General features: G+C 41.6%; 1 protein-coding gene across 4 annotated transcripts in view; it reads left to right on the forward strand.

Moving 5' to 3' along the window:
* The window catches only part of GRID2 (glutamate ionotropic receptor delta type subunit 2), a 698,771-nt gene that overhangs the window by 629,685 nt on the left and 46,055 nt on the right, over positions 1-23,031 (forward strand). For 3 of the 4 annotated variants that reach the window (XR_001865225.1, XM_008641318.2, XM_017744249.1), the window contains exon 14: positions 810-976. Coding sequence is in view for 3 of the 4 variants with exons in the window: in XM_008641318.2 (XP_008639540.1) it covers positions 810-976 (167 nt within the window). In the remaining variant the exon portion in view is untranslated. Of the gene's footprint in view, positions 1-809; positions 978-14,662; positions 14,708-23,031 lie in introns of those variants that run through there. The other variant, XM_017744250.1, reaches the window with a different exon arrangement.

Here is a 23,031-nt window from a genome sequence, read left to right on the forward strand (position 1 = left end):
TTCACCGATTTGTATAGACCGAATTTCTGGTTTTAAAGGCTTGCTTCTGAATAAATGCTGAAATTTCATATGCATCACATATATTTAATTTTTTTTTAACTCTGGATTTGTTTCAAGTGTGAATGGATGGGAAAATATTACTTTAAAAGCTTTTCAGTGTAATGAGCTCGTTGGATTTATCTTAGTCAAGCAGTTAAAATGGCTTGCATGACCTTGTTCTGTGAAAGTCTTCGAAGATATGTGAAAATGCCTCATGCTGAGAAAAGTAATCCCAAAAAATCTACTTGGTGTGATCTTACCCAAGAACCCATAAGACAAATGGGTGTTTGTGAAGTCCGTCAGAACTTGAAGCATGACTGAAATGTGGACCATTCTGAACAGTGGTCTTCCCTCTGGATAGCCATGCCTACCCTCCCATGCTTCTCCCAATGGGAATACCTAACTTCCCTCTAAATGGTTGTTTTCACACTTCAAAATAAAAACAGGGGAAGATTTCACATGGAATTTAGCATTGGTGGAGGGACCATGGTGTTTCCTTTGTTGCCTGAAAAGGGACAGTCAGATTTCCTCCATGGCACTGTGTCACTGAGGGCATGTTTTCAGGTCATGTTTCTTCAGTTTCAGCTGAGGCGCTCAGCCCAAGCCCCTCATAGCACCAGTGTCTGGGCACCTTTGATGCTGGCAGCAGCTGGGCACCCAAACTTCACTTCCTTTGAAGAACTGTGCTGAAACTGCCCCATTTCCCGGTGCAGTGACCTCCTTTCAGACTTGGCCATCCGTAGGCTGAGCTTTTCCTCTGTTTACTGCAGGTGAAATACGGGAACTATGCCTTTGTGTGGGACGCAGCAGTGCTGGAATACGTGGCCATCAATGATGCGGAGTGCTCCTTCTACACGGTCGGGAACACTGTCGCGGACAGAGGATATGGGATCGCCCTGCAGCATGGCAGCCCCTACCGAGACGTCTTCTCACAAAGGTAAGGCTTTGCAGTAGGAGCAGCAGGTACGAAGGGAAGGTTTCTCTCAGCTCTGGACCCTTCTTTTAATTGAATTTTTGGTGAAGGGAAAAGATCTTGTATTTGCAATCCGCTTCATTTCTTGCGTAGGCATTCATTTTCTCCGAGACATTGAATTATTCACTTTTCTAGAAACTGCATTAAAAATGCTTTGTGTTGCTCTTATTTGCATTGTTCTTGTTTCTTTTGAAAAACATTAATGAGATGAACTCAACTTCATTAGCAGGAAAATGAGGGAAGAGTTGCTTCATTTGTTATAGAGTCAGCATAACTCAACCCTTCCTATTACAGAAGCTGTTTCTTAAAGAAAAAGAAAGTGAATTTGGACACTGATGGGAAAACTAAAGGGAATGAACAAGAACATTTGATTTTTTGGTGGAAATACCCCTATTAGAAACCAAAAGCATAGCTCCTTATCCCCATACTAATCGATCTCTTGGGTTTCAAAAGTGAAATCTCTAGAGATGCTACTGGTACTGTCTTTCTATTAGGATTGGAAATACTAAATTAATTGTATGTATTGTGCCTTTGCAGTATTTGTGCTTCACTCCAGTATTGATTCCTAAATCAGGATGCGTGTGAAATGAAAAAAACTACCCAACTTTCTTAAAGTGTAATATCTGCAGTTTGGCGCTTAGGAGATGTGGGCTAATCTCGTGATCCTTTTTTCATTCTGAATCTGGTCTCTCAGCCTTGTTTCTGTTCGTTTGTGTTATGTGCATGAAGCAAAATTTTACAGTTGCTGCGATGGGATTTCTTTTGTGTGGCTGCCTGGTAAACATACAAAATATGCTTAATTTGGGCCTTTGCCTTTGTCCAAAGACTGTGGTGGGGGGAAAGCAGCCAGTGAGTAACACTGTGCAGATCCAGACGAATCATTCTCTGCTCACACTTACAGCATGAACAGAGAAGACTTGGATTCATTGAATCTGTTCTATATTGGGAGTGATATTGCTGAATTTTGTGCTAACGTAGCAGCAACATAATAAAATTTTCACAGGATCAGTGAGAAATGTAATTTCTGTGAAACATGATCTGCTTTGTATATTACAAAGAGTATTAGAGGCAAATATTTACCAAATGCTGTAATACTCTCATATTCCAGCTGTGACCAGGCTGGCTCTGCTTAAAATCTCTGGCACTCTAAACAAAGGAGGCAAATTCCTTCCTGTAATCTTTCACAGAAATTCTTCCACCTATTAGAGTTCTCAGGTGCTTGTCAAGGTGTTAAGTCATCCTCTTCAGTCTTATCCACGTAAGCTTGAGTACAAAAATTGGAAGACATTAAGGAATTTCATAGCCTGTGTCTTTATTACTAAACACAGTGAAAGCGCCAAGTGACATGGCACGGCTCACGCCCCCATTCCTCATGCCCACCACTGCTGCCCTGCAAGTCAAGCTGGATGCATCCAAACTGCCCTTAGACACTGCTTGTGACAGGGTTTGTATACTGGGTATAGCTCTTGGCATATGGGGAAAGAGGTTATGGCTGGTTCTGGCAAGAGACTTTCTTCTTGGCCGCAGCCTTCAGCACATGGAGAGGCTTCTTCCGATACACTGCCTTCAGCGACTCCTGGATCATTGGTCTGTGCAGGCCTGACATTTCCAAGTACAATTTTATTTCATAAGGAAATTTCAGCTTTTCAGTGTATTATTATATCTTGGAGCTATACGAAAGAGGAAAGAAGCATAAGAATTTGCACATATATAGGTATTTTTATCTGAGGATCTTCGAAGCAATACTTAAATATTAGCATCTCTCAGGAAAGCAAATGCCATTTCCACTTAATGCTTGGGGAATCCATAGCATCAGGAGACTTAAATGAAATGCAAAGGTCATGTGTTGTCCCCTGGTGGAATCAGGGATCATAGGCACTCATTTTTGATTTCCTGCTAAAGTTGTCAGAGTTTAGGTAGATGAAGAGAGGGATTACTTGTCAGATACTGGGCCACAGGAGGATCTGGATGGATGCGCAGAACTTAGCACTGGTGAGAAAATAACTCATTACATTAGCAGAAGTAATGGTTGAACAGAGAAACTGGAATTTGCTTGCAGTGATACTACCTCCTGGAGAATTTAGAGAGCCTGAGATATATGGTCTGAAAATGTGTGTGCTGCTGTGCTTACATTCTTATTTCTGTATTATGAGAGCATATTATATAGCATTTTTAATTATGTCCATAAATATACATTTACAGTTTAAAGCAGTGGAAGACCAAATAAGAAACAAACATATGAAAGAGAAATCATGCTTACAAGGTAGCTTACAAGGTTTTGTTCTTAACATGCTTCTGTACTGTTCTTTAAGTTTACATCCGTGTGGTTTTCACACACCATCCTTACATTTCTTCCTAATGAAAAGGCTCAACAACCTTCAGCAGCTGCAGCCTGCATGCTAAATAGAGAGAGGAATAAATCCATTGTATAGGATTAGAAAATGTTCACATGAATATTTCACTTTTTTAATGCATCAGGGAGCTGGTTTAAAATATATTGGCACTTCTTGATCTTTCCCAAAATAAATATATTTATGTGAAAATACAGGTCTTCTAAGAAATTTCATATAAAGCCATAAGATGCACAGTGTTAAATCCCTAGGGTGCAGCTGTAAAAGGTCTGGCAAGCTTACAGGAGATTTTGTTCTCTGTGCAGGAAGCTTTTCTGAACATTCAGGTGATTCCCAGAGAAACAGGAAAAGACAGAGAGAAAAAACACTCACCCCTTCTCTCTAAAGCTACGGCATGTGAGCTGCACCCAGGGTAACACTGTGGTAAAATTTACCAACAGGAAGCAGCGTAAAGAAGCTGGTCTTTGAGACCTTTCTTTTTCACATGCAAAAAAAATCCCTTCTATGCCAAAACAAAGACAGGAGCAGCAGTGAATGGCCTGACTGCGGTGTCAGATTGGCTTTTTTGCTGGACAGGGATGGCAAAGCAGCCAGGTGGGATCCCACACAGCATCTGTGACCAGTCCCTGCCTAATGTTTTGTCTGAAAACAGGTGCTCTGGGTCCATCCTGAAAATAGGCGTGTGGCTGTAACACAAATAATATAGAAAAGAATCTGGGTAGTATCTGAAAGGTAGACTTGTCATAGCCATCCTGATGACTTCATTCACATTGTTGCAAATGTTAACAAACACAGCTGGCCATGCCACTAGGCAGTGAGATGATGTGCTCAGGTAGAGTGCTGTCCTCTTTTCTTTGCCACTAAGACTTAACCTTCTGAGCACCAGCAGCCTCCAGGCAGCATGTCAGTTTTCTCTATATATATATTTTTCTTTCAAGGTAATGACAGGGGCTGTAATAATAGGAACTGCCAAATTTCCTAGGAGAGCTTGAAAAGGATGTGTCTTTTGGTTCATGAGGAACTGTGTGGTGACACTAAATTTGACACCTGTTAAGAATTCTTTTCAGCCCTAAACTTTAAAACTTCCACTGCACCCCTGGGAGGTATAACTATAATTGCAGACGCCTTTCAGAGTATTTCATAGGCTGTCTGTGCTTCCTGCAGTGCTGCAGCAATGGCTCAGGCACTGCGCTGGTGGCTGGCTTTTGGTGGGGGTCAAGGAGGGGTGGCAGCAAAGTGCTGGAATGCTGTTCATGTCTCCACTTTCTCTGCTGTTTCACTCTCTTCTTCTGCACTACAGTCCCGGCCACACAGCACGCTGGAGGCAAAGGGAGAGGAAGCACTAATTTCGTGCTCAGCAGAGGCCAGTAGCCAGCTATTCACTTAAGTAACTGGAACATGTCAACACCCAAAACCACTGAAAAATCAAGCCATAGTTGTTCTGCACCCCTCACATCCCAAAGAGCATCCGTGTGTGATCTGCCCCTTTAGGTAAAAGAAAACAGTGACCATAGGAAGAATAAAAAAGAAAAGGCAAGCTTGCCCTCAGAGCCCACAGTGTGGGACTCTTGCTTGTTCATCAGCTGTGTTTCCACAAATGATCCTCCCCAGCCAAGTACAAGCTCATGGACACCTAAAGTTGTCTGTGTGCCAAAAGAAGCAGCAGCATTTCCACAATTCCTGGTGGTTGTCTGTGGGAGGTGGGGTGTGTGAGGGCAAAAAGTATGGAAGGTGCAACTACCATATGGCTTCTGCAGAAACCTCAGTCTGATTTGACATTATGCACAAAAAGTCACAGCAAGTTTGTGCTGCTGCTAGAGAAGCCAATCACATCTTTTTGTCCTAAGTGGGAAAAAGAAATGGACACTTTATATAATGATTTCCTCATGGCAAGCCCAAAGACACCTCCCTAGGAGCAAGTGGTGCGCTTTCAGATATCCAAAAGTTTGGAGGGAAAGAAGAGAGCCATCGCATGGCATTTCAGACTGTCCTTAGCAAATTATTATCCAGCTGCTTTAAATAAATGGTATGGATATTCTCCTGTCCTTTTTACATCTCATCAGCAGAATCCTGAGTCTTAGAAAGTTCCTGCCCTTAGCCATAAATATGTGTTCCTCCTGTCTCCTCACCATTAATTCTCTCTCGTTACATTTTCATTCTGTGTCTTGGAGGTCACTTATGTCCAAAGACTCCGGTGCAAGGAAAATTACTTGATTCCTAACTACCTTGATTTCTTTTTCTCTGCTCTTGGGACTATGTACCCTTTTCTTTGAGAAGACCCCCTCTCTTTATTTTGTTTTTTTAATATTCTTTTAATGAAAACCCAAGAATGTGTCACTTTTTCTCTGACTTATCTTTTACCAGCTATGTGGAAAATAAGAGTTTTGGATTACACCCTAACCCTGCAGAGGACTGATAATAATGATGTAATTGGATTTTTCATTATTACATACAGTGATCACCTGCAGAATACTGGTGCCTTAGTAAGAGACAAACTTTGCTTTGTCTCGGTAGTTTGCTAAGAACTGAAATCCTATTCTGAACTGTATATATAACATTCTGAAAAATATAGCAGACAAACTAGTAAAATCTACCTAAATCCGCCCAAAGCACTTTTTTTTCCTGATAATTCCAGAAAATTAAGAAACTCTGCAAATTGGGAGAATTACTTGACTTCAAGCAAACTCCTGAATTTAGATAGAAGAGTTTAATTTTGAGAGTCTGCTTTTAGATCATGTCACAAGTTCATATAACTGAAATTACATTAGTTAGAGGAAAAAAAATCAAAATTAATTCCAGGTTTCTGAAGAGTCTGACATGAGAATCCAGTCTTAATTTATTCAGATAGAGTCATTGTTAATAAAAGCCTTAACTTCAGAGTAGCACATATTAACAAGGTAGTTTCTCAGATAACCAGGATACTAAATAAAAAACTTAAGTACCACACCAATGTCATATTTCTTGACCATCCAAAATAACTAGTCTATCTTTATTTTTTACTGTCTGCATTAGACTTGTGGGGTAAAACTGGGAATTGCACGAGGCCCTAGGTCTCAAAATACTTCCATCTTCCTTTTTGCTGAGACAGGTCCTCCAAGACAAACTGCAATTGCCCTTCATGCCAGGAAACTCACCTTGTGGAAGCCCTGCTCAGCCAGCCACCTGCCCCGCTGGGGCTGCAGGGTGCTCACACTCTGCACACCCCACTCCGGGCTGAAGACTTGTAACCTCACATGGATTATAAGCAAAGACGTAGCTTCATTCTGATTTTTAAAAATGGCATCCATTACTTCATGAGAAAGCCCTAACATAAAGCTTTTGTCCCTCTGCTATTCTCTCTTCTTTTTTCTACCAGGTCCACGAGCATCTGATCCAGGCTTACAGTGCTCTGTAATCCTATCTGAGCACATTGCTAATCGCTTTCCCCAAGGACCAGATGATCTGACACTGTCCCTTTGCATCCTCTTCCCCTAACTGCCTATGCAGAGCTGCAGGTTCTGAAGATTCCTGCACAGTCATCAGCAGTGTTTCCTGGCTTTATTACCTGTCCCCAACTCGCTTGCTTGCGGGGGCTGCTGGCTGTAGGACTGCAGAGAAACTGTGGCTCCCACACATCACGCTGCAAGAGCAGGAGAAATGGCTTTATTGATTCTTGATGGTGTGCATCTGGTGCTTGCAGGTCTCACTGTAAATTCATGATTAGGAGCTGAAAAGGATGGAGACGCCTACAGAAACACAGGCTTTGGCAACTTCTTAATCTCCCGTGATATTAACTGATGAGATGGGTTAAAGGATTCTGCAGCAGATCTGGAGTTTATTACATACACATAGTGAAAAATTACTCAATCAAAACAAATAAAGGCAGTGAGCAAATTAGTGGGCTTTTAAAATACACCATAACATTAATTGATGGGGTAAGTTAAAGAGTCATGAAGTAGCAGCACTGAGAAGAAGCATGAGAAACAAAATCATAAGGAAAGGCATTAGATCTTCCTGCCTTCACACAGCATAAAGCTATGAGCACCAGAGAGCTGCCTGCCTGCTTCACTATGGGAAGGCACCTCTGCATCCAAGCAGTGCTGTGGTGAAGGAAAACTTTCCAACATTGCTGCATGTTGGGAAAAAAAAGATACCATGAAAAAAGGCAGCTTCCTTCTTCCTCTTTTTCCTAATCAATGCTCACTTTCAGAAAGGGCCCTGCATTCAAACTTTCACAAAGGCAAGCCAGGTAAGGTTATGCTTATGCATATTAATTCCCCATCATTACCCATGAACCACCCCAAAGAAAACAGTCTAATTGTAATGTGTTAAATTATCAGTAGATAGCACTTTGCAAGCTATTTCTTACTACTTTCTCTCCACTTCTCCAGCCTCAGGCACCTCAAACTTGGCATGTAAAATGGCCAGAGATTACCCAGCGAGGTGTGCAGTACAATCGGTGGAAAAGTGTTGCTCATCCAACTATGTGGAAGCGACATTTATTGTAAGCTGAGTTGTTCATGTGTTTTAAAGTTTTATGGAGTGAGTAAGTGCATGGCTGCAGAATTTGAAACTGCTTGGTTATAAATCTGATGACAGTAAAGCTAAAAGAAGTCTCAGCGAGTGGCTTCCCTCCAAGAACTGGCCTTTTTATGAATTCCTGCAGCAGAGATTAGGTTTACCGTCAGTGCACACTGTCCTGGAGTACACCTTTTTCTTCTCTGGCTGCCTTCTCGTACACTTGTGTGCGTCAGTCTTGAGAGGAAGAGGTGTAACTACTCACTCTGACTCAGCTGAGCAGCAGCATTGCCTTTAAAGTGGGGTGGAAAATGAGTGCAAAGCTTTCCTTGGAAAAAGGAAGGATCCGGTCATACAGTTGTCCTGATGGCAGAACCATAGTAACCACAAGCAAGGGTTTAACCCACCTGCCCCACACCAGCACTACCTCCCAAATGTTCCTGGCTCTTGGCCTCAGTTTTCAAAACCCTGGACAACCTATTTCAGTTAAAATGAGCAAGAGTAGCAAAAGACCAAAGAATAATAGATCTTTGCTAACCCGTTTTGTTGCCTTAAAAAGTAATTAACCTTTAGCTGGACCATAAAGCTCGTTTTCAGCTAGTCCTGTTTCCTAGATAAAAATAAAAGGCCTGAAAACAAAGCTTCTTTTCAAAGCTGAAATTAACTCGATGGAATGACAACTGGAGGGATTTATGCATATCTGAAGTGAGAGTTTTGCTTCCACCAGTAGAACTTCTGCAACAGAGGCTACCTCAGCCTGCAGAGATTTGCTCTACTGTGGAACACCGATGTGCTATTTGTCACCCACTTTTCACTTACTCATCAGTAAGTGAAGAAGGTGCTAGCCTTGGTTTATGACTTCCCCCAAGTTCAGAGGTAGGGAAAGGGAAAAAGAGCATGTGGAAATTCTCCAGAATGTAGAGCCAAGGAAGAGTGGCAGCAGGTTTCCCAGCAGAGCTGTCTTCCCTTGCTGAAATAGAGTATGAGGAAGAAGAAAGCTTGTTGCAGCAGCAGAGGAAGTGACAGGACAGGCAGCGAGGACAGGGAGGAGCTGAGTGCTCCTGAGTGATTATGGAGGGCAGATAAAAGGAGCCTTCCTTATTGCTCAGGTTCATGCAGGAGGAGATTAGCAAAGTGAGAAAGCTAAAAAAAAACTAGCCAGAGAAGTCTTCTGCTGGGTCTCAGAGCAATCCCATGGAGTAGGTTGCTCTAGGTTGTTCCCCAAGGAAATCATGAGGAACTGGGAGGAGGAGCCAGACAGTTTGCCCAGCAGGGTCACCAGTATGTCAGAGTGCAGTGGTTAGAGAGGTCTGGATTAGTTGGAAGATGAAGATGGGGTGAGGAAGCCTTTACTCTCTGATTCCTCTGTAGACTTGAGGAAAAAATGTTCCAGAGATGAGTTATCATGAAGTTGGAAAGACCTCTGCCCAAATCCCAGAGAAGACTTGGTGGTGGCAGAGAGGCTTTCCAGGGTCAATACAGATGCAAGCATTTGCTGACATGAACCAGCTGGATAATGTTGGAGACTTTTGTTTGCACAATGTGCAACAGTGTGGTTTATATTCTGCTTTAGCACCAGTTGGGTAAGGTTAGCCCAAAATAAAGCAGAGCCCTGATCCCAGCCATCATAGCTTTGTTGACTGTCCTAAAAACCAAATGCCTTTCCAGACCCAAGTTTTCCACTTAAACACAGTGTGCAGGCAGACAAAAATGATGATATGGCCAAGGAAAAACTGTGTTTGCTGTTTTATTCATAGAACACTTTTGCAAAGTGCATTTAGTAATTTGCTGTTGTAACCACCTGCACAGAGAGCTTTCAGGGCAGAGCTCTGACACTGTATTTAGTTCATACTTTGACTGCTCAGCTAAAACTTCCATTTCTATGCATTTATTCTGCTTCACACATTATGTTATCAGTCACTTTCAATATTTCAAAGTCACAGCAGTCCTTTTCTGACATGCATTTGTCAGAATGAACTGCCTTGACTGCTGTTATTACAGACTGCAGTTCCTGACTAAGGGAAAAGTCTTATATGGAACCAGAATTTTGAAATTTTTCAGAAAAAAAAAATAGATAAAATAGAATTAAATTAGAGTCAATTAACAGAAATAGACATTTTAAATGACCAGCCTTTTTTTTTTTTTTTTTTAAAGGAGGAGAGAATGGGAATGCAGGGTTTATAACCTAATATAAAAGAATTAATCAGGAAAAGTTTGATCTTTCAAGTTCATATGCAAGGTATTGATAATGGCACTCTTCAGCTGTCTGGTAGTAAATCAGAAAAGTGCGTCATACTTGGACTTTCTCTCAGTCAAATACTTTATCATACTCCTCTAGCGATCCCCCTGAATAGAAGGATTTTAATAATAAGGCCGTTGTAGTCACAGAAAAACATCACAAGGGGTTTTGGCCTATCTGGAACGTGTGCTTACACTCCTGATTAAGTCCTAGTGGCAGTAATTTGTCATGGCACATGAGCACATCTCCCTCTTGCATGTGCTTAACAGCATGCACAGGCTTTGCCAGTTCGCTCTAAAAGCCCTCACAGTTAAGGGCTGAGCCAGGGGAAGTACACTTCTTTGGAAAGGTTATGATCCTTTCATTCTTACTGCAATTGAAAAATATTTTTTTTTCCTTGTATTTGCTACTTTTGTCTTCAGCTGAAAGAATAGCCTAACAGCTGAATTTCCAAAGCAGTGAAGAAAAGCTGCCACTTAATTACCTGGCTTTGTAGCTAAGTACATGCTCCAGCTGCTCCCACCAAAGCAGCAGCAAGGTTTCAGCTGGTGACAAGCATTAAAAGGAAAAATAACTCTTATTGGCTGCAGTTTCATAGGTGGGATGCCTCTACAGGACCAAAGAGATCATCAGTATCTCAAAGACATTAGATTCCTACAGAAAGCTGATAAGAAAGATAAGCTGTGTTAGGATTTGTTTGTTTAATTAAAAATCCAATTGTTTTTTAATTAAAAAAAAACCAAACAAACTCCATTACAGTAATATTTGGAGAGAAAAGCAGCACTGTTTTGCAGCCTTGAGAGCAGGGATTAGAAGTTCCTGGCCCAGGATTGATTGGTTTTTTTGGCTTTGTCTAGGGTATTCCTACAGCAACATGTGAGAGAAACTGTGAAGAACTGAGCCTTGAGTTAACTGAGAAATAGATACTTTATTTTTAATATTGTTTGGTTGTATTAATTTCCTTGGGTTTGGGGGGGATTTAGTTAATTAGCAGTGGATCTTCAGATCATGGAATTACTCCAGATTTATACTGGTTTAGCTGACGGGAGAATTTAATCCTATAATGTGTCTTTGGCATAATTTAGATGTAAGGCTCAAGATTAAGATCCCCATGAAACAGGGAATTTATGTTCATTTCTTCTTCTTACACTGTGAAGTGCTATGCAAAGCTAGAGAAACGTGTCAGCTCTGACAGCCACACTTGGGCAGCAATCAGGGCTTTCAAAAAGCTATTGGGTTTCACCTGCAGCATCAAATTCCCCTGTGTTCTTCCATTTTATATAAGTCTGGAGGAAATTGTAAAATCCATAGAAGAAAAGCAATTGAAAAAGAGGCATGGTTAAAGCCCTGAGGAAGTGAAGGTTTTTTGATCTTCTTCATGTCCCTTTTAAGTTAAAAACACCAACAACACTCATTTTTAATTTATTTAAGTCTAGCAATCTTGCACCAGGTTAAACATACAAGGTCTCTTGAAAATACAGGGTGTCAGAAAGAACCACTGACAGGTGTTTAACACAAGGAGAAATATATCCATGGTTGTATGTGTAGGTATAGGTAAGCTGCGCTGGCAGCAGTGGCTATATTTTATCCTCACCCCCAGAATGAAATATTTGCGTGTGTGGCTGGGCTGGCAGCAGAGAGCAGAGCAGCGTGTAGCGATACCCTCTGCTGCTTGGCTTTGCAAGTGAAGGGTCTGTCACTCCAACTTGCTACAGGACACTCAGCTCAGGGGGGATGAACAATACGTCCAAACTGACTCCACAAATCACTTGAACGCTTAGCAAAGCCCTTTGCATCTCCAACTAGCTGTTTTCTTCCCATTTTCTCAGCTTGTGCAGGCCACATGATTTACTGCTTACTTGCTCTGAGGCCTTCTTTGGTAGAAGAAATCCAGGGTGGCTTTGGTGTTGGAGTGTTTTAAGGGCTGAGCTTAGGAGAAGTAGACTCTGCTTTCATGGAGAGCTGCAATAGCTGAGATTAAAGGAGGCAGCAGGGCTGGCACAGCTGCGAGCAGTGCACAGACACAGCTTCCTTCCTCTCACTCCTGCCAGCTTTATTTCAAATTACCTGGTGCCTTGGCACCACTGCCTGTTTCCTTTTTTCTGACCAAAGTGTTTTCCTACTGCTGCTTCACTTAACACAGACCCTTTTGCCTGGTTTAGTGTTGTGTAGCAGCCTGTTGCCCCTTGCCCTGCCAAACAGGGGTAGTGGGCTGAAGGGGGACCCTGTGGGGTGAAGCCCCGGGTGGGTGCAAGGGAGTGACCTACAGGGTGGTTGGGCACAGTCTGGGTCTGGGAGGGCTGTAAGTGCCTGTCCTCTTGGGGTAGTGGTCTCAAAACCTCCTCAAAAACAAAGCTGCTGTTTGGGGTCAGTACTGTTGCTCATTGTGAAAAAGTGAGGATTTTTTGTCTCCTTTCTTTTTCCCTGTTTCTCAGAGGTGTAAGTGGTTTGTCCGTTCATGGGGCTGAACTGTCATCATCTTTTTCTTGTGTTGAAAATAAAACCTGGGTAAAGACTCTCACCAGGAAACTTCTGTCCTAGGCTGGCAGGACTGGGAGAAGACCATGCTGTGTGCCTTTCAGCCCGTTGCAATTTAAGATGATTCCCACAGTGCTGCATTTCAGGTTCAATTCTGAAGATTTGCTTGCTCGCCGAAAAGCTTTCTCATCCCCCGCAGGCATTGCATATCCAGTAGTATCTTTTTCTGAATTGAGGAAAAAGTAGAGATGCCAGTCCTTCATCTTGCCTAGGCAAGGATAAGCTCCTTGCTAAAATTTTTAAATGTTACATCCCTTTAGATCACTAATATACCTGTAGCCTATCCCATACAGCTGGAATTATCACATGGCTGAATCTTAATAGTAATGATGCAGGTTATCTCTGTGTAAATAGTGCCAGATCTTTATTCACCAGGAGAAATGCTGCAGGTCTGCACTGATATATTGATTTGGATAAACAAGATAGTTTGTTCCTATCCGGAGGTGCCTTCTTAAAGTTCAGTTTGTGATGCCTGCAGGTAAAACTGATGATTTAATGTTCCTGGATACGGCAGAATACCTGGTGTGCTGCCTACAAACCAAAGGATTTTTCTCTGTAGGCCTGGTGCTGGACTTTCTGAGCCTCTTGCTGTACTGCCAGCACAAATACAAACATTGCATCTGGGCAAAAAGGGTCCTTATTTCTGTTTGCTGTTCTCTGTGGCAGTCTGCATCGCTTCCATTTGAGCTTAGTTAGTGGTGCTTGCCTTGAGTCACAGTGCTCTGACAGCGGGGCTGCAGGAAGCTTTCTTGGCAACATTTGTTTTTCTAGAGAATTGTTTCCTAGCTGGGGGGTTTATTGCCTTCTCTTAACTTGAGTTTTCTCAAACAAATTTCAGCTCTTTTTCCAGGCTTGGTTTTAACGAAATGGAGCAATTCATGGTTGAAGGGGGGAATTGTATGATATTTAGCGATTATTTTTTGACTCAAAGTAGGGAACAAATTAGAAAAATATGAGGAGCTAGCTTAAGGCCTTGTCAGTCAGAACTGCTCCTCTTAGCATGCCACTTCTCCTGAGTTAGCCTGTCTGCTCCGTGCTAACACAGCGGTTAGCTAAATTAGCTGGAGTCAGCTGGATACTTGAATGTCATTAGAAACTGAAATCTTTGTTAGAGTTGAAAGTGAAAACTTATTATTTGATAGAAAGAAATATAAAAGAACACTTATAATAATTCCAGAATCAGTCATCATAAGATGATGAAAGTCTGAATTAAAGTTCCACATCAAAGAAACCTGAAGGCAAGGGATGCAGTTAATTCAGTCATGCAACTCCAAATCAGCCTTATAATGATGCCATGCAGTTAACCTATGCTTATAATTAAGGCATTTCCTTAGTTATTAGAACTGGAGTAGATAAAAACAAGTGTGCTTTTTTCTTTTAAATTTTCTTACAACTTGTTAGATTTTTGTCTTCAGATGATGGGAAGGCCAGTAAGTTGCAAACTTAGGAAGTTAAAAATGCATGCGAGGAAGGTGCCTAATCCTAATTTCTGTTCTGAAGATCTTTCTCTGGCTTTTCCTACATCAGTGTGACATTCTGTGTAGGCCAGACTAAGTGTTATACTGGCCTTTCCAGCCCCACTGTCTACAAATCTCCTCACTTCATTTTAAACCACTCTTCCTCTGACATCACCCTGCTGCCTCTCTCCTCCAAGCTGATCATTTGCTCCTTTGCAGCATCTCTCCATCCCATCCAGGGCACTAAGGTCATGCGCAGCAGCATATGTGAATACTCCAGGCTGGGACATGGATAGCCCTGGGACACTTGAGGGATCCTCCAGATTGCTCATTCTCCATACCATGAAACCACAACTAACTTCCTGTGATGTGTTCCACTTCATTACGTTGCTTATTGAATTTCGCTGGCGGTATTGTCTTTTGTCCTCTTGGGACCAGCATCAGTTGTCATGACAATTACTGTCAGATGGTTGCAGCTTGTGTGCTTGGAGGAGTGTAGAAAGCTGATGGCCAAAAGAAGTAGCAGTTCAAAGAAGCATAAAATGACAGTTACTGCATAGCGACCGAAATTTTGGGAGCTGCAGCAGTTGATAGATAGTTTGATTTCCATCAATATCCTGTGTGTCTTTCAGTTTAGCTCCTAGATGAATGTTACTGGTTTGGGGTTTAATAATCACGATGACATTTGAAATGACTGATGAAAGAAATGGGTCATCCTCTGTGAAGTCATTCTTCAGGTTGCTGTGATATTCATACCTCTGCCCATCTTGCGTGGGGTTTGGCCATTTTATACAAGGAAGTAGTTTAGAAAGGAGCCCCAAGACATGTTTGGAACAACAGGGAATCTTTTTTATGTCCCTTAGCCTGTGTTCCTAAGCTTGTGCTTAGCCCCAGCATCCCTGGTGCTCTGGGAAAGAAAGATGGCAGAAGTGGTAGCTAACTGGATATCTCCTGTCACCTGGCTGTATTACTCTGTGGGCAGTGCCCACAGGCTGGAATTTCCATCTCAGTGCTTTTGGACTTTGGGCCTGCCTATTGACACTTCTAATAAGGGTTGGTTGGCTTGGTTTATTTTTCTAATGAAGCAGAGGCAGAACTTAGTCTGAAAACTTCTTCACACAAGCTTGAAGGAGATCTATGTGCAATGAGTATGGAAATTTTTCTGTATTGACTGAGGAAGATGAAGTCCTTGTAAACAGACATAAATTGGTAGACAAAATGCAAGATAAAGGAAATTATGTAAACATGCCAGGTGCTTATAAGAGTAATCTATCAATGCTCTTCTGTAAAACAGTAACAGGGAATATCAGTAGAGTGGGGCCTTGGAGCAGTATTACAATATATACCAATCCAAATATGCTCTCCTGGGACCTTTTCTGAAAATTACTAAAATCCCCTTCCATGCAAAACAAGTCTGGAAAGAAGAAATGCATGTTCCATTTGCTCAGTTCATAGCTTCATGGATGGGATCAAATTAATTCCTTACAAAATTTGGAGAAAATGTTTTGCTGCCCTTTCAAGTCAGATATTCCTAATGGGAAAAACTGTGTCTCTGGCACACCATGCTATGAATTTATCATTTTGCTGAGCAACTTGACAGAAGCAGAGATGTTTTGGAATATACCAGACTGCTTGATGGTCAGTTTGTGTTTAGACAAAGAGGAGAAGAAGGGTCTTTAGGTAGTTGATTAGCAAAAGTCTGGACAAGTATCGTCTGCTTTTCTTTTGAGAGGGAAAAGTGGAGACTTTGCACTCATCACTGTCACAAATGGATCAGCTTTGAGGCAAGGAGGCCCTGTCACATCCTTCTGAAGTCACACAGCCACTTTTCCAGCCCCTTTCTCAACCACACACTTTGGAAAGCCACAAAGGTTTTTGCTGTATGTTGGGTAGCATTTTTAAGCCTCTCAACAGGGGAGGCATCAATATTGATCTTGTGCTAGAGACTGCATTTCTTGATGCTTCACTCTTTTGTAACAGACCCCTTTAGAGGAGAAAATGGGCTAATAATACTCATTTCAGCAGAGTCTCTTGGGAATGGAAGCAGGTTTTTTGTCACACTTGAGCTGACAGTTTTCTGACTGATGGCATTTATGGGAAGTTGAAAGAGGATTAAAGTCTCATGATGCTGGTTTATTTCAAGAACATGACATGTTCAATATGATAATAAAGTGGGGATTTTTCTTCTGTGGCTTTTATGGGCTCAGGGTTGTTTAGGATGAAATTATGGATAAAGCCGTAGCTGAAGTCAGCAGTATGTGTTTCTGAGGCCATGAGGTGCAAGGTGACAGGAGCCATTATAAAACCCTTGGCAGTTATTTTCTACAGAGAACTTGACAGCAAAGCCAAAAGAAAACTTAATACTGAAATGATTCATTTCACGTGGGAGGCCAAAACTTTTAACAGTGTTGGAAGGCATTTTGCCATAATGTGCTTTAATTTCATAGTTGTGCTGACATTGTATATCAAGGATTATTATCACCAAAAGGCACTAGAGACTGGTTTGAGATTACAAGTATTTAGAGGGCTGGTGAGAAGAGAGTTAATCTTCTGTTCCTTTGTGGACATGTAATGAGTGAAAGGAAAGAAATTGCTTCCCAGTATCACAAATTAGCACAGTAAAGAGTGTAAAATCTTTACAGAAAGGAGGGTGAACCATTCATCCATAAAACACTTGAATTCTACCTTCAAGCTCATTAGTATATGTGTTTTACCCACTAATTACATAGCCAGAGTAATAGTGTTATAAGTCCTCTGTACTAAAAGTAGGCTGCTGTAAATAAATCTCTGTTGGATCAATGTATTTTTACTAAGGAAACCCTAGGTTTTGAGTAGAGTCTTCAGGGTCTCACTGGAGTGAAGTTATCATTATTAATATCCCCTGTGGAGGTCTGAAATATCTTTGCATTTACTTAGCTATTTATATGCTCATTTATGATAATACTTAAGTAAGCTTGGTTGGCATTAATAAAGTTGTGGTTCATTAATATTACATTTTTATTTAGAAAGACCACTTACTCTAGGCCATTGAAAGTTAAACTGTTTTCAAAAGCCAGCAGCTTTCAAAAGGCAGCTGTGCACTGCACAAGGGTCTCCAGAGGTTGCTTTGCCTTCGGTGCTCCAGATTGCCTCAGATGCGATCTTTGGGCTGAGATCCCTCTGGCTTCTTGGCTGTACAGGGAGCAAGGCTTGGGGTTTGCAGCTGGACAAGCCAAGTGCCCCACACCAGGTTTCCCGGGCAGGCGGAGAACCAAGGGGCACTGGCAGGAGGAGGACAGAGCAGAGACGGGGGGAGCAAGGAGATGAGAGGTCTGGTGCCCTTCATTCACCACACATCGCCCACAGCATTGGGGAGCACCAATGGGGCATGCCAAAACCTGCTGCTGTTGCACTGGGGTGCTTGTTTCAGAGCTGCAGCCCAAGATCTTCATTTGTCTGATAGATGACCCAAGCAACAAAGCTACAGGCAATTTGCTTTATTGCTGTTATATGACCATAAGAATCAGAGGGGTCTGCTGGGTCACCGAATCCATTGTCCCGCTATGATAGGCAAGCACACCACATGAGTCCTTTCATAGCTTCATCAAGAGCCATCTCAGTACCAGGCTGAGGGATTTTTTTTCACTTGAGTGTTTTCCCCTGGGAGGTCTGTTGTTTTTCTGATGCTGTTCCTGCTGGGAAGCTTTTCCTTCTCCCTATTACTCCCAGGGATATTCTTTATAGTCCAGATTTCTTCATAGCCAGTGTGTAACTGTTAGCTTTTGTTAATATTGGCGTTTCCCTCACATTGCTTTTCTCTGTTTCTACCTTCTGCCACTCTCAGTTCTCCTTTTCCATGCACGTCAGCAAAGCTTTTTACCTCCTGAGATAAGAGCTCTGTTCTCCTGTTCATCCCCGTATCTCTTATCTGCACTGATTCTGGTTTCATGAAGGTGGGTAAGGCCAGCTGTGCGGAGTGTGTTGGATGAGATTGCATGTGTACCTGCCAGAATCTGAATCAGAAATACCTTGGCTGGTGTGCTCTGGCACAACATTTGCCCATTTTGCAACTTCATTGTGCTGGTGGCTGTTGGCCACTATTACGTGTCAGCCTTTGCTGCCCTCACTCACATCCAAGCAATGAATGCCTGGCTGGCATGGTGTGCTGTTCTTCATCAGCTGTGCTCTCTCCAGCCCTCAGAATGGGGTATGCAGTTCTTACTTAAACCTCAGTAAAAATGATAAACATAGAAGGCATAAATGTGGGGATATTGTAATTTCTTTTTTCTCTGTTTTTACTCTGAGACTGAAGAAGGCCCTACATAGAAAAATCCCCATGAGTACTTAAGTAGCAATGTAGTAATTCCAGTTTGTTCATTTATGTAAGAAAAGACCTGAGGTAAATATAGTAATGCAGTTCAAGGTAAAAAACCCTTCATTAGGTTATTCAGGGGAGCTTTTTTTTTGAGGGAATTCTATTCCATTGACTTTTCTCACACCCACACACCTTCAGCATAAAGGGAATGGTGGCACAGAAGAAAACTCCATTGTTGTAAACTAAAGTTTGCATTTCTTCCAAGCAAGTCTCTATTCTTTGCAAACCTGGAGAATAATAAATGCAGATTGCATCAGAGACGTAACTGATAATAATAGCACAGTGTTTGGTCTCTGATTATTCATTGTAGTAGGACAATTACAAGAATCTTGAATTTTTCTATGGTGCCACTGAGATTTACTACACTTCATTGCAAAAAAAAAGCTGAACAGCCTTGGTAAAATTTGAAAAAAGTCTATTTTTCTCTTTTTCTTCTAGTCAGAGGTAGTATTTTTGATTGCGACCAATGAAACCAATGGTTTCATATAAGAGCTGTGAGATGAAAAGGAAATTGTCTCAGTGCTCTTCACCTGGGTCCTGAAGCTTATAGCAAAACCAGGCATGCTTTTGAATCTCCAACAAAAGACGAACTCCAGTGCGTTTCCCATGGATTGATATTTTATTGCAAGCATTTTGCACTAGTACTACTGTTATATCTGCACGAGAGATAAATTTATTACGCTTTCTGATGGATTTTTACATCTTAAATATCACAAAATACGGTTGTTATTTGACAGGGATAGGCTATTGGGAAGTAATAAATGGAGTCAAATAGGGACACTTTATTCCCTAAACACTTTCTTTGGATCGCCAACTGTGTGTTTGCATTCCAATAATTGGAAGTTTCCCATGCAGGTATACTGCTATATCTCTAGGAGAGATTTGATCTGTGCACATTGAGACATAGTTCATTTTTGGCTAGTACTAGTAAAAATAATTGCAATGTCAGTTCTGTACCTGAATTACTTGTGATAGATAGACTTCTGGATTAGGTAGTCTGCACTCGGAAATAATGAGAAATGTCAGGTTTTGGTTAAAAAATGAGCAGTGAAATATCTCTGCAGGTTATTATCACTTTGAGGGATTGTGGTTCCTCTCCATTATTCCTTCCACTATTGTTGAATTGTCCAATTTAAGTGAATAACAGCACATTCTTTCTAGAAACTGTTGGTGGGAGCCAAGGAAATAAAATGTGTTAGAGGGATCTATTACATAAAGGATACCTGCATATAATAGCCATTGGCAAAGTTGAGAGACAATAGCCAGGAATCAAATTCACCAAATGCAGAAGGTTTTCGGCTTTGTTTTTCAAAAGTCTGAGCTACAGATACTGAGCAACCCAGTCCTACTAGAAAATTCCTGCTTTTGTACCAACCCTGCCAATATTCTTAACAAAGCAGTCTCACAGGTTGGACACCTTCTGCTTTCATTAAAACTCATAAAGCTGCTATTTGAATCTTTTGTAATCATGCATGAGCAGCTACAGAAAGCATTTAACATCATGCACTGTCACATTTGTAAAAAGGAGAGCTGTGTTGGAACTTTCCAGAATTCACAATTATCCATATGCCCTGCAAAATCAGCTTTAATTTCTACCCCTTTTCTGAAAGAGTTTTTAAAGCATGTCGTTCCAGACTGACTGGATAAAAGGCAGGGATAAATCAGAATTCTGCAAGTCTTTTCTCATCTGTTCTCATTGACTGGCTCCCTGAGAGGTCTGAGGTCTTGGTGCAGCACTCTTTTTTTTTTTTTAATGCACTTTATTACTGAAGAAACTAAGTACTTGCTGATTGATACTTGTCTTTGGCATCCTATTCTTTAGTGATTATAAATATGCTCAAATTTCATTCTTAATTAGCAGTATGCAGGCTCTGGCCATATTAAAACTAGAGCTTTTGTATTGGTCAGTCCGTACAGGGGATATTTGTAAAAAATCTTTGTTCTGGTTAGCCTATTCCTTCAAGATTTCTTGCCTTTTGGCATAGATCTGTTCCAGCATGCCAAGCGTCCTTTCTGTGGGAAGAAAAATGCCATATCCTGCAAAAAGACTCTGTTGGGAAAGTAGACCAAACAAGGACTGTCCTACCTGGAGGGATCTGTGGAACTCTTCTGTCTCAGCAACATCTCAGAGATTCCTCCCCTCACCCTGTGCTGAAAGGTCTGTTTGGGTTGAATTACCCACATGACCCAGTGGAAATACAAAACTCACAGTTTCACAGGCTTCGACAGCTTTAGGCCAGTTCTGATTACATATTTGGATGAAGGATAATAGGGAGATTTAAGACAGCAAACTCTCTTTTTAATTATATCTATTCTGTGTGCTGTGGAACTTGTTTAAATACCTGGAGCAATTAATCACTTGCCAGGTTTCGTAGCTCAGGTTCCAGCTGCTATTTTGACACAGGAAGGCAGTATATTTCTAAATGAGGAACAACCTCCTTTCCTCTCTTTTATGTGTAAGACAGGCTAGACTGTTATGCTTAATTCATCTTTAATGAAAATATATTTTTTTGTTCTCATTTTGTAAGTGAATTTCGGTCTTGGTCTGTACAGGGAGAAGAAGAGAAGAAAGGAAAACAGCAATTTTTTGGGCTAAGATCTTCTTGTGCTGTCTGCCAAGTCTTATTATGAAGCTTTTTTTTTCTTCTTATGGCCACATTTCAAAGCCTTGTGTAGCAGAGATGATAATAAAAAACATTCCAAGGGGTCTACATGCATAACAGTGCTCAGTGTCACTATTGTATGGAATTTCATTTTCTCTCATCCAATTGCATGTTGCTGCAGTATGTTCTGTATTTCTTCTTGATTCACATGAACAAATTTCAGAACAGCTGGGCTATGCAGCCATGATGAGATGAACAGGAAATTTCATCCAGCACCTTATATACTCTGCACTGTCTTTTTGCTGTTAATGTCCTACAGGTATTGCTGCTGCTCTGCTAAATAGGCTTTCAGTCATTCCTAGTGCTTTTTCATTCTACTTCACTTAATGATCCGTGTCAGCAAGTAGATCCCTGTTTAGAACAAAGCGAAATAAAATTGCTTTTCCTGGTTTTATTAAATTTCTTTTACAGCATAAAAGTTACCAATTTGGTCCTTAGCTGGAGCAGTAAAGGCTGTGCTGGCACTTGGGTAGAAATGCTGCATCTGAGACCCTCCAAGATGAGGCAAGAGTGCAGGTTAGCAGATTCCTGTGCCTTTAGCCCTGCAAGAAAGAGGCCAGGAAATTTCCCCTACTGTGCTCTCTCCCATGCTCTCTCCCTGACTGGGGCAGAAGCAGTTCTTCAAGCTGAAGAAAATGCTTCCCTTTACATAAAACAAGGAATCGTATACGGGAAAGGCTTGTTAGACCGCTCAGTTTGTTTCCCTGACAAAGCAGATCTGTCCTCTGTCTTTCCCAGTGCTTCAGCTGTGCTCTGAATTTCCCTATGCTTCTGCTGTCTTGGGTTTTGGGTTTTTTTCCAGAGTGGAATAAACCAAGTATTTTGTCTAGTCATTAATAAAGGAAACTTCACTCTTCTGTGCCTCTCCTCTCTTGCTTGCTGCAGAAAATATTATATGGTTTCCCTAATATTATTGGTTTACCTAAGCGCCAGTGCATTGTACTCCCTAATGGTAGTCTTTTAGGCAACAACTACCTAATTTATATTAGATGAGCACTACCCATTTGTATGGTGCTCATCACCATGCTGTCAAGCACCAAAGTGACAGCTTTCTTTTCCCTTTCTGTCTGCACAGTGAGCTGGCATGATTTATGACTGTCAGCTGCACTCTTAATGCTTGTGCTCATGTGTGGGGATGGGTTCATTTTAAAAGTTGCAGCATTTTACAGAACTTCCAGATTTTAGCCTGAACCAGCATTTTTGGGTGTGAGATAAGACAGACTTTTCTATAATTTCCCAAATTCCCAGGATTTTTTCTTAAAAAAGCAAACAAGGAACAACTAACTGACCCATGTAAATGTAACTGGGCATTGTGGTTACAGAGAAACCCAGCCTTTGCCTGGTGCCAGCAGTTTTGCACCTGTGACTGCTCCTCTGTCTGTTCTGCGTGAGAGCCCAGCAAGAGCAAAGCACCTGTAAGCTGGAACCTTCCTGTCCTGGAGGCCCCATAATCGAGGGTTTGTGGTGGGCTGATGTGGCTTTGCCTGCCTCCCTGCTTGCTTCATCCCAGATGGAGGTTCCTGAGCCAGGGCAGAGCTGATCGCTGCTGCATTTATTCCTCTCTCGATTCTGCTTGTGGTTAGTAGGATCACCTCAGATTGCTAATGCTCTGCTTACTGCAGTCTAAATGTGTTTTCTTACTTCAGCTTTAATATCCTCACTGTTGAAAACCATCCCCAATTAGGGCAGGAGAATCTTCCAGCCTATAGAGGTTTGTTGGCATAATGTTTACTGTCAATATGCAGACTCCTTTGGCTCACAAAGTATATCACATGTAAAAATGTCACCTCTGATTCCCTGCAAAATTATCTGTTTTCTGTGAGAAGTTAATTACTAATTTCCAACCAGCTGGAATGAGGCCTAATGATGGCCTTCTCTTAATTTTTGACAAGTGATAGCTTGATTGGAACTAACTTTACA

This window comes from Corvus brachyrhynchos, unplaced genomic scaffold (genome assembly GCF_000691975.1).
Source record: "Corvus brachyrhynchos isolate BGI_N302 unplaced genomic scaffold, ASM69197v1 scaffold229, whole genome shotgun sequence".
NCBI lineage: Eukaryota > Metazoa > Chordata > Aves > Passeriformes > Corvidae > Corvus > Corvus brachyrhynchos.